Source organism: Polypterus senegalus, chromosome 5 (genome assembly GCF_016835505.1).
Source record: "Polypterus senegalus isolate Bchr_013 chromosome 5, ASM1683550v1, whole genome shotgun sequence".
In the NCBI taxonomy this organism is placed as follows: Eukaryota; Metazoa; Chordata; class Cladistia; order Polypteriformes; family Polypteridae; genus Polypterus; species Polypterus senegalus.
The window spans coordinates 55,056,410-55,068,194 of record NC_053158.1 but is presented as its reverse complement, the minus strand read 5'-3'; the positions used below and the strand labels follow the sequence as shown (position 1 = coordinate 55,068,194).

The window sequence follows — 11,785 nt, the reverse complement described above, 5'->3', positions numbered from 1 at the left end:
GCAAGAAACACAACTGAAAAATGCCATTATATACACAAGACACTATTGCTAAAGCTGGAATCCTGGTGAGGCAGCACTCTGGAGCTGTGATTAGTGGTTCTGACTTAAGGCTCCAGCTTGCTGTCCTCAAACCCTAGACCAAACACTACGTGTACAAAGTTTGCATGCTGATTGTGCCAATTTTGTCATTAAAGTAGAATGTCATAAACTTCATCTTAAAATCAATGTTTAATTTACTAGAGTTTCTCAAATTCCATCATAACTAAAGTAGCATGTGCTCCCTGACCCAGTCATTAATCACTACGTGCTTCTTAAATGGGCTTTCTCTTTCGTAGACAGGAGCGTGCAGGCACTGATCACCACACAGAATACATTACATTTATGATATTACAGCTTTCTGAACATCTTAGAATAGTAAGATGTATACTTGATATCATTTTCATGATGAAATGCACTAAAGCATGTATAAAACATGTGGGGGCATGGTGGCGCAGTGGTAGAGATGAGCTGGTGCCCTGTTCAGCGATTGTTCTTGTCGCCCCCAGGAACAGCACGCTGGGTGTCCCCTGTTTGCAAAACTGGGCAGAAACGTGCGTATGCAAGGGGGGAAGCTGCCGTGAGAATGTACATGTTCATGTATGTTTTTATACATAGCAATGTGAGCGTGAAAACGGGCATATGCAACATTTTGCAGGTACTATATGCACCATTTATACATGAGGCCCCAGGTCCTTAAGTTTTCTTAACTTGCCCTAACAATGTGTTAAGCTTTTAGTAACTCAGTTTGTTGCATTCTTTTGCTTTAAAAACTTGCATATCAAAGTGATACTTGCCACACCTTTTTTTTTTTTTTTATATCTGACCCATATTGCAAAATGGCAATCATACTAATAGGATTTATTGTACTTTGGCAGGTACATTTGTAATTATGATTCAGTTAAATCAAAGTTAAACTCTCTTTTAATGCGGTGTTATATTATTTGGTCCCCAACCAGGTATCTCTCACCTAGGCAGGAAAATATTGCCCACTCTATTCTGTGTAGCATGCTATTGTGGCCCTCACTAGGAGAAGCAGTTACATAAGATGAGACAACGATTACTCTGATTATTCCACTTTATCATTAGTGTATCTAAATGACAAAATCAATTCAATAAAGAATTATTATTAGGCATGTCTGGTAATTGCTGCTGTAGGATTTCAGCTTCACTCATAGCACAGACACCGACTATGTGAAGCTCGTAAATTGTCCACATTTGATTTTACCTTTTGTGAGTAAATGTAAGTGATTATCTAGCAGCATTGGATCAGAGAATGGACAGACAAACAAACATCCATCCATTATCCAGCCCGCTATATCCTAACTACAGGGTCACGGGGGGTCTGCTGGAGCCAATCTCAGCCAACACAGGGCACAAGGCAGGAAACAAACCCCAAGTAGGGTGCCAGCCCACCACAGGACACACATACACAAACAAACCCCAAGCACACACTAGGGACAATTCAGAAACACCAATACACCTAACCTGCATGTCTTTGGACTGTGGGAGGAAACCCGCGCAGACACGGGGGGAACATGCAAACTCCACGCAGGGAGGACCCGGAAGCAAACCCGGGTCTCTTAACTGCAAGGCAGCAGCGCTACCCACTGTGCCAGCATGCAGACAAACATTCCTATTTTTATTTTGATTAAAAACATAACAATGCATTTGTATCCATCATTCTACTTATTATAATATTCTGTGAGCAAACTTATCAGTTCTCTTTAATTTAAAGGCATTTTTTTACTGAGTACTGTACTCATTTTTACTTAAATCGGATTTCCTAAAAAGAAAATGCTTAGCACAGCATGTACTGTTTTTAGCTGCAAGTTCTAAGCGCTTCCTTCTTTCTGGGTAAAGTTCGCATAACTCTGTTTTGTTAAACAATTCTAGCAAAATCGTCAGAAAAGAGTGGAAAAAGGCCAAGGTAGCTACACTTTGCTGAAGTAGAAATTCCAACTAAGAAATAACCATTTACACGCGCCAGAGCGAGACCAGCAGATATTTTTAAACTAAGTTCTTTTCTTTTTTTTTTTTTTCTTTTTACAGAACTTGCACGACTTTTTCATCTTTTCAGTTTCAGGACATTAGGATTATGCTAATCTACTTAACAAAACCTGTACATGCAAAAAGTGGATATCTAAGCTGAGCGCATACAAAAATCAATACTTTTGTAAACAATATGACATTTTGTCAATTGGAGTAAATAAGACTGAGGGTCAATAATACTATTTAAATTTGCGCAATGCCTTCCTAAAAGGCTCCAAATGACACCAGAAGATAATATCAGCATGAAAATCACAATAGTCTTCATCCTACACTTAATCTTCCACGGGCCAGCGTTACCCTACTTGCTCCCAAATCCTAAGGTGAGAGGCTCCTTTTCAACCCAGACCTGGAAGTATTTCTGGCACATCATCATAATTGGAAAACATTTCCAAAAGACAGGTGGAACTCCACACTTAAAGGGGAACCTCCTCCTCCTCCTAGTGTCTTCCTCCAGTGCCTCTGAAGGGTTAACTATCAAAACTATATCTCTCATGCAAGTCCTAAAGTGTCCACAGAGCAGTCCTGCCTGAGGGATGCTGCCATTCAGTGTACTAAGGAAACACACTGAGACTCAGGACGCTTGTTTTCCAAGGTGCCCCCCCACCTACAGTATTTAAAGTGTGACCATGCTGGTCATTCTGTGGAAGATAAATTGTGGTAAAGATTACCGCAATGTGTTTTATGTAACAGACAAAAGTAGGGCATGTGGTTAGGGAAGAATGCTGGCTGAAAGAAGACTGTGGTTGTATTTATAGGAATTTCAGGCTGTTACTGGCAATATTACAACACCACATAATTATGCTCCATGCTTCTTTGAACTTGCCTATTTTACATTTAGTTGAAGCTCCTCCTGAACACAGATATACAGTATTTCTCAAAGCAAATTGAAACAAAAATATTACATGAGAGCACTAATTTAGTGCACAATTCATGATCCACCCACACAATATCAGATATTCAGTTCCACCATGATAATGTATCTATGTACTGTAAACTGAAATAAAAAAAAGTTTTTACTCAGAGACCAAATGAAATTAAATCTGTGTAATGCATAGCTATTTTGTTGCAATTCAGTGCTGTTAACATGTTTCAGCCAACAGGTTCCACTGGAGATGAGTGGGGCTGGATGTCTGATGGACAGCTACATGTCACATGGTAAGTAGAGTGCTCTAATCCACAAGTTACACACTACAAGAATACAGGTGAAGACTTAAGGAGGAGAGAATATATAGCGGCCACATGTAAAAAAACAGTGGTTGGTTTTTGGTGGACTGCAGAGAGAAAATAGAATGACAGTAGAAAGTGTAATCAGACATTTAGGCCAAGCCATATGTGTGTGTGTGTGTGTGTGTGTGATTGGGGGGGCAGTTTGTGGGAGTGGCACAGCATGAAAGTGTCCATGCCAAGTGCATGTTTGTTATTTAATAAGTGTTTCCCATTGCCCAAAGCAGCAGAACAGTGAAACAAGGATTGTTAAGCTCCATAAGGTATAGAAGGAAGGTTTGTCATTAAATGTGCCTGTTGTTGGGTTTGCTTACCTCATGTTCTGCATGTGCCTTTTCATCTTTGTATATTACAATATTAATAATAACAATTAGTAATTACTGGGTGGAAAGGTGGCACAGTGGTAGCACTGCTGCCTTGCAGTAAGGAGAGCAGGGCTTGCATCCCAGGTCATTCCTGTGTGAAATATGCATGTTCTCCCTGTGTTTGTGTGGGTTTCCTTTGGGTGTTCTGGTTTCATCACACAGGCAGGTTAGGTGGATTGGCAACCCTAAATTGGCCCATGTTTGCTCTGTGTTGGACTGGTGCCCTGTCCAGGGTTTATTCCTGCCTTGACCAGATTCTTGCTGTTTTGTTTAGCCTACAAAATGCACAAAATATATATACAGGGTGAGTGAAAATTATGTTAACACTAATGATACTGCTATATATATATACTTATATACAATTTTTGTGGACGAGTTATGTGCCACATATGGTAAATGTGTTGAACATGATGGCAAACAGGTTGAGACATTCCTGTAAATCACTTGCACATATAAATTGTTTCTGCAGTTCAAATGTTAACTTAATTTTGAATCACCCTGTATTTTTTAACGTTTTATTGAATTTATTAAAAGCAAGTAACATTCCATATAAGCAAGTCAAACTTGACAAAACTAAGTTCAAATTAAATCAGCCCTCATCCATGTGAAAGAGAGCTAGGCCAACAGACCGAGTAAAACTTTAAGAGCAGGGGGAAAAAAAGGGGGAAGAAAATCCTTTCCCCCTATTTAAATGCTTATTCTAAAATTTTATTGATTAGATCCTGCCAGGTTTTTAAAAAGTTTTGCACAGATCCTCTAAGTGAGAATTAGATTTTTGCCAATTTTAGATAATATATAACATCAGTTACACACTGACTTAAAAGAGGTGGGTTAGGATTCTTCCAGTTGAGAAAGAAAAGTCTACGTGCTAACAGCAAAGTAAAGGTAATTATATTTTTGGTCCTTCTCCTGCACAAAATCATTATTTTTATTTTCAAATGTTAAATGTATATGATTTTGCGAGTAGCTTTGTGAAGGTGTGATAAGGAGAACCGTTGGGTCTTTGGGTGTGAACATGACTCACTTTTTATGTAGGTCCATATTGCAAGACAATTGAAGTCTAAATGCTATTAGAAAAAGTAAAGTTCAGTCCCCTACAAGGTAAAGCAGGAGTAAAACTGAGCAAACAATGAGGCAAAGTGAAAGAAACAAAGCAAGAATCAGTGAAAAGACAACAAATGTGCAAATTTACTAGTCTCTCTATTATAAAAAAAAATCCTGATACATGATCTTCACATTAAGATCACCAAAGACCCGCGAGATGAACGAGAATGGCCACGGAGCATCTTGCGGGGATTTAGAACATGAGATTCTTGCAAGACACATCCTACTTACAAGCAATATCAGAGCACGGCCAGCAAAAAAAATTAGTAGTGTAAAGGCACGCAGCACACACAGATACAGGGGTCTCAGTGCATATAAAGCGTACAAAGGAGAATACGTTATAAATGAAACGTCGATGACTAAAAGATCGCATTAGCGCAAACAAAAGGAAATTAATCATCAGGACCAGGTGTAATTGAAAAAATAGCAGGACAAAGCCAGGTCAGAAATAAAAGGCAAAGAGCAGAAAACAAAGTCTTTTTTGCATTTGTATCATTCAATGCACAAAATGTAGATTTACACAATAATGGACCATACGCTATGAGAATCTGTGGTCCCTCAACAGTTAAAGCAACAAGTTTAACTTCAAAGAAAACACAATTCAGTCAGGTGTATATTTATGATCACGGAGAAGCGATCACAACGCAAGCAGCAGAGATACAAAGTGGCAAAAAGGACAGCGGCTGTACAGGCTTTAAAATGATCGTAGGGCAGCATGTTTGCAGCTGCCTCCACCTTCACAAGGCATGCAGCATTATACGACCAGCAAGAAAGAGATTTAACCATGCCTGGGGCCGGAAATAAAGGACAATCATTGTTTTTACAGTGTCACGTGAGACAAGGCAGTGAGCCATCATTTAAAACAAGTTCACAGACATCTAACCTAGCAGTTGTTGGATTGCTTTTGGCAGACAAGCATCATGTGCTCCCAGCTCTTAGAACAGGCAGCTCGCAAGCAGCAGAAAGACAGCAGATGATCCGACGGCATCTCCTTAGCGTGCATTCAAACCAGTGGCACAGTGGTAGTGCTGCTGCCTTGCAGTAAGGAGACCTGGGTTCACTTCCTGGGTTCTCCCTGTGTCTGTGTGGGTTTCCTCCCACAGTCCAAAGACATGCAGGTCAGGTGCATTGGTGATCCTAAATTGTCCCTAGTGTGAGCTTGGTGTGTGTGTATGTGTGCCCTGTGGTGGGCTGGCACACTGCCCGGGGATTTGTTCGTGCCTTGTGCCCTGGGATTGGCTCCAGCAAACCCCCGTGACCTTGTGTTAGGATATAGCGAGTTGGACAATGACTACAACATGATTGGCTGCGTAACATCGGCAGTGATTTCACAGAGATTATCCTATAAAGACTCGACAACTTTATAGTGTGTTATCTACATTTCAATTCAAATTAGTGGGAGTTATTTTATCATTCAGGCAGGTCCTAGCAGTTGCTTTCGTCTCTGGTTTATGACTTCTTTTTGACTTTGACCCCTAATTTACCTTTGGCCCTTTTATTTCTTGGTTGCCAGTTTTGACCCTTTGCTATTCCTAACAATGACTTTGTCTAAACCAGCATCTATTGGTCTAATGAATCATAAAAATGTTTGGACAAACAGGCAACAGCTGAAAGATGTCAACTGAAGGGGATAAATTAGCTAGACCAAGGGACCTGTATGTTCAAGTCACCAAAGACATTTGAGAAGCAGTATAGGCCTCTTTAGTAAAACACCCATCAAGATACCCTTTGTTGCATATTGATTGGACATGCAAGTCATAATCTCAATGTATTTTGTTCACATGATGATGTTACCATTACTACTATTAATTTAAACACTTAACATCCATTTTGTTTGCTGCTTAACCTGTTGAAACTGCACTGGTAGCAAGCCAGGTGTGATGACCCAGACTTCCTTTCTCATATATTCTGGGTAAAATCACAGTCTGCCAAGTTGTAATTTCTGCCTTGGCTTGGGTGTCATATACCCTCCGCAAGCATGAACTCTTTATCAACTAACTCCATTAATCATTAAATCATTAACACATTCATCTCTAAATATTAACATTATCTGTACTAGCACAGATCCCTTTGGTTCAGTGCAACCTCTTTCCATGGTTCCTCCATGAATAATATGATATAACACAATCATTGAGTCACTCACGGTGTGACCCCAAACTACACTTGCACCCTGGCACACATTTTGCATGCACTGACCATGGGGTCAGGGCAATCAGGGCTATTCCACTGCATATCCTACAATATGCAAGAACTAAAAAAAGCAAAAAAATATATTGCACATATACAGTATACAGTATGTATAAAATTCAAACATGGAAAAAATAATTTATAGTTTATTCACACATTTTATTGTTGCTTAGTTCCCACTCTTCCATATATGCATCTATTCTTTGTGTCATCTCATCCAAATCCAAGTATAGAGTTGGTGGCATCAGGGAGAAACCGGAGCAAACCCTGGTTGGGATAGCTTGTTGAGTCCATGAATATAATTAAAGGTTCTAAAAGAAATACATTTTTTAAATACCTCAGAAGTAACATAACACTTACAAAAAGATGCAAATTTGACAATAAACACACTTTGGAAACCTGACGGCAAACTTGCAACAAGCTCCCACCAACAAAGTGTGAACATTTCCTCCAGATGTGAAAAAGTAATTTGGCTCCATACTGCTTGTGCGTCTCAGCTGGTTGAAAGAATATTTAATACTTAATAAGCAAAAGGGCTTTTATATATTAATAAAATGTGGATATAAAACCACTGCGGCTTAATGTCTAGGGATTAGTCTGCATGGCAGAACTTCTTTTGTAAGTCTTTCACAAAGCATGTTTGTTTCGGTTACTTATTCTCCCAGTACAGTATTTACTTAGTCAACAATCAATATCAGCAGGTTTCAAGTCATGTGGTCACAAGAGACATAATCCTTTTTAGTGGGAAGGGGTATAAAAAAGAAAAGCGCCTACTCTTTTCAGAAATTTACCAAAAGCAAAATGGCACGTGCCACTTTCTTTATTCTGTTAGCAGCAACTATTGCTGTTTATGAAGCTACACAAACGGTAAGTTATTATGAGACCAATGCCATCATAGTTTCTGAAAAAACTGAGACGTATTCTGAGCTGTACATTGATAAAATTAAATACAATTGTGTTTATGTATGTATGCATGTATATATATATATATATATAGTATATAGAACTGCATGTATATATTTAGTATATCAAATTTGATATGTACTTTGATTAGAATTGAAAAGAATTCAAATGAGTTGACATTTGATTAGCTTGGCTGCTTCAGAACTTTGATGACTTGAGTTAAACTTACAGTCTATTCATCATCTGTTTGGAGTTTGTATATTTTCCTCCATCTCTGCAGGGGTACTGCAGTTTCTTCTCCAAGGCTTACAATACGTCGGTTAAATTGACTAACTTCTCTAAAACTCAACAGCTCTCTTTGACCGAGATTCCTTGCAACCTGGCCTGTAATGACCTTAATAACTTCAGAAAATGGAGAGATGGATTATATTATATTATCCTTCCACTTGCTAATCCACTTATCCAGTTCAGAGTTACAGGAAACCAGTGCTTATTCCAGCAGCTCAGGGTTCAAAATGCGAACCAACCTGGACAGGCTGCCACTACATCACAGGGCATACTTATAGAGACACACCTATAATCACGTCAAGTCAATTATCTTAACTTGGACATTTTGGGGGTGTAGAAGGAAAACTCACATGGACATGGTGAGAAGGTGCAAACTCTACAGAGGGAGCGCCCAGGGGATTTGAACTCAGGAATTGTGATTCATAATGCTAGCTGGTGATCACTTTGCATTTAGCATACTTTGACATTTACTGATGTTAATAATCCTGAGAATCATTGGAGGCCAGAATCCTAGTAGTGGCGGTTTTATTTTTTGCCTCCTATGCATTTCATAAGCGCAACTTTCTAGAATTAAACTCATAATATTGAATACCTGAAGATGATCAAATATTCTACAACATGACGTGTACAACATTGTACAAGTTGTACTGTAAATTAACCTTATTTGGGGCTGAGGAGAGGTCTTTCTAAATAGGTTATGTTTTTCTATAAAGCATCAGTTTTTATATTGTGTCTCTGGAACATTTACAGCCTGGACTTTCCCTTTAACTTGTTTCAATGTCCGGCTTTGCTAATTTTTTACTGTGAATTTTACTGTGATATTGATCCTGATATTGTGAATTTTTGGAAATCTGGTGTAACCAGAAATGGCATACCGGCAAAAGTGCAAGAGACAAAAGAGCCCTGACAAATAGACACTAACAACACTGCTCCATGATTTGTGTATGGGAAAAAAAGGGTGCAGCAACAAATGTACACAGCTAGTAGATAATCCTAGTACTGTATGATTTATAGCACCGTAATCAAAATATGCAACACAAAACATACAACATGAGGCGAAACCTCATATGCAAATGGAGAGACTATGCAAAACCATGTAGGTTAAAGAGTAACTGTACTGTTTAATTTATAGGAACACATTATGTGCAAAGTCCAGGAGCTGGGCAATCCGAATCCCAGACAAATGTATTTTGGATTAATTTACTTGGCACTAGTGAGTGTAGGTGTGATAATAATTTTGCCCTACAAAGCTAGTGTCCCATTTAGGACTAGTGCCTGCTAAGATAGACTCCAGCCCCTCTGAATCCCAAAATGAAAGAAATGGTGTATTTAGATTATTATTAAATGTTGTCCAAGGGCAAAAACTAAATAAGCAGTTGAACTTTCTGCAATTGAAAGTTAACATATACATAAGCTTAAAGCAAAGCTGGTGAAATTATGATGTGCTATCTGTTATTACTAAAAATGAAAGCTTTCGTTTATTTTTTAACTCCGTTATTTTTAGCTTGAAATAGTCATATTCTTGAAGAAGAAAAAACATGACTTTCGTCAAGTGATTACTTAAGACGAAACAATAAGGGAAAAACAAAAGTAAAAGTTATCAAGGAAATACAGCAATTGGCACGTTATATATTGTTCAGACAGACGTAATTCAATACTAGTACATAAAAGTTCCAAATGATTATATTAAATATAAAGCTAACTGATTTATAATTGTAACTGCTTTTAGTTTGTATTTTGTAGAATGTCAGCAGATTTGTGAGGTAGAAGAACACTCTCATACTATATGAATGCTGGACACCTAGTGTGGAAGGGGAGGAAAGAGAGGCATTGTGGGTGATATGGGTTCAAGGAAGAGCTATTACTGTGGCTCAGCAATTTCTGTGGTTGTTGGTAAAATTAAAGAGATTACTGCCTTGATCCCTAGCAGTATTCAAAAATGTCATCATTATAGTATACTGTACTTTTCTATACAATTTTTGTTTCAAAACAGTAAGATAAGACTTTCAACTTTAGTTAATTAAAACCTTTGTCCTAATTAGTTACTGAGGTGAATGGAAAAGGCTCATACATTAGTTTTGCTTTGCCATTAATTCATAATAAAATTGTAAAGCAAGTTTTATTTATATGTACTTTTTTTAAGTTTCCTATAAAAATATTAATTACTATAGGAAACAAAGTCACATGTAAGATTATACTTATTTGACTTATTTGAGTCAAGGACTTTCAGTTCTTTGTGTCAGCTCCTTGTATTTGATTTAAGGAGAAAGAAGGTGAAAAGGCCCAGGAGGAGACCTGCGTTCTAATGGTTAAAGTCCTCGATGCTGTCCGGGGGATGCCAGCAGCTAAGCTTAACCTGAAAGTCTTGAAGGCCGGAGAAGAAAACAGCTGGCAGATAGTATCTAGCAGGTGAGTCTGTGAGTTGTTGTTGGTGTCTCATTTATAAGACAGCTTCTTTGTTAATTTGAAACTGTCAAGTAAATACCATACTGGTTAAGAAATGTTCAGAATGTTCGGTTGTGAAATACACTAGAGGACAGTCTGGGTACCAGCATTTGATTACTGTCTGTCTACAGTAAAATGTCATTTAGGTATTAAAAGTGGAACATTCTATAAAAGTATTCAAAAAGTCTTCTGCTTTGGTTACGTTTCCTTCGTTTGTCATGCATTTACCATATGCACCTTCTTCTTCTTCTTCTTCTTCTTCTTTCGGCTGCTCCTGTTAGGGGTCGCCACAGCGGATCATCTTCTTCCATATCTTTCTGTCCTCTGCATCCTCCTCTCCTCCTGCCTCAGGACAAGTCTCCCCCCTCTTCTTCTTCTTCGGCCAACAGTAGCCCAATTTCTGCCAGCACCCTGTTGGCTAACAGTACTGGTGGCAGTCGTTGTTAACCCAGGGCTCGACTGAATGGGTATGGAAATTGGTATTGTTGCCTGCATAGTGATTTGGCAAAATTTTACACCGGATGCCCTTCCTGACATAACCCTCCCCATTTATCCGGGCTTGGGACCGGCGCAAAGAAACACACTAGTTTGTGCTTCCCCTGTGGCTGGCTTACCATACCATATACACCTTCAAGAAAATATATTTTCACAGTTTCTTCTAAAACAGTTTTTTTGTACAACAAAACAAAGGTGTCACACTCTTCATCGTGTACAGTTGGAACAGCATCCAATTTAGGGAAACAGTGATTTTTGAATATTATCTTTTCTCAGATTTTCAATTCTTGACTTGATGATGTATGTCATATTAGATAGAGTAGTTTTTAATATTGGATTAGTTTTTATTGCTAATTTGCTCCATGCTCATGAACATATTTTCCTGTCCAGCTTCACCATTGAAGTTTGCATGTACTCTCTGATGTGTTTTTTTTCTAACATCTTGATGATGATGATGTGCAGGTTAGGTTAACCCACATCTCCAAATTATCCCAGTGTCATTTAGTGTATAAATATCAAGAAGTGCTCATTGTAACGGACTGGCATCCTATTCAGGCCTAGCACCTCACTTTTGACCAGTGCTGCTGGGATAGAGTTCAACTTCCCATGATCTTCTAATGGAAGAAGCTGTGTCAGAAAAGAGATGAATGGAATGATGGATCCTTTAGTCACAATAACATTAATTT

At 38.5% G+C, this 11,785-nt stretch overlaps 1 protein-coding gene across 1 annotated transcript in view; it reads left to right on the top strand.

Annotated features, from left to right (window-relative positions):
• Positions 1 to 7,693: 7,693 nt before the first annotated feature.
• Positions 7,694 to 11,785, top strand: part of ttr (transthyretin (prealbumin, amyloidosis type I)) — a 43,422-nt gene continuing 39,330 nt past the window's right edge. The window contains exons 1-2 of the mRNA XM_039754660.1: positions 7,694 to 7,835; positions 10,423 to 10,568. Coding sequence (XP_039610594.1) covers positions 7,770 to 7,835; positions 10,423 to 10,568 — 212 coding nt within the window. The 5' untranslated portion in view covers positions 7,694 to 7,769. The remainder of the gene's footprint in view (positions 7,836 to 10,422; positions 10,569 to 11,785) is intronic.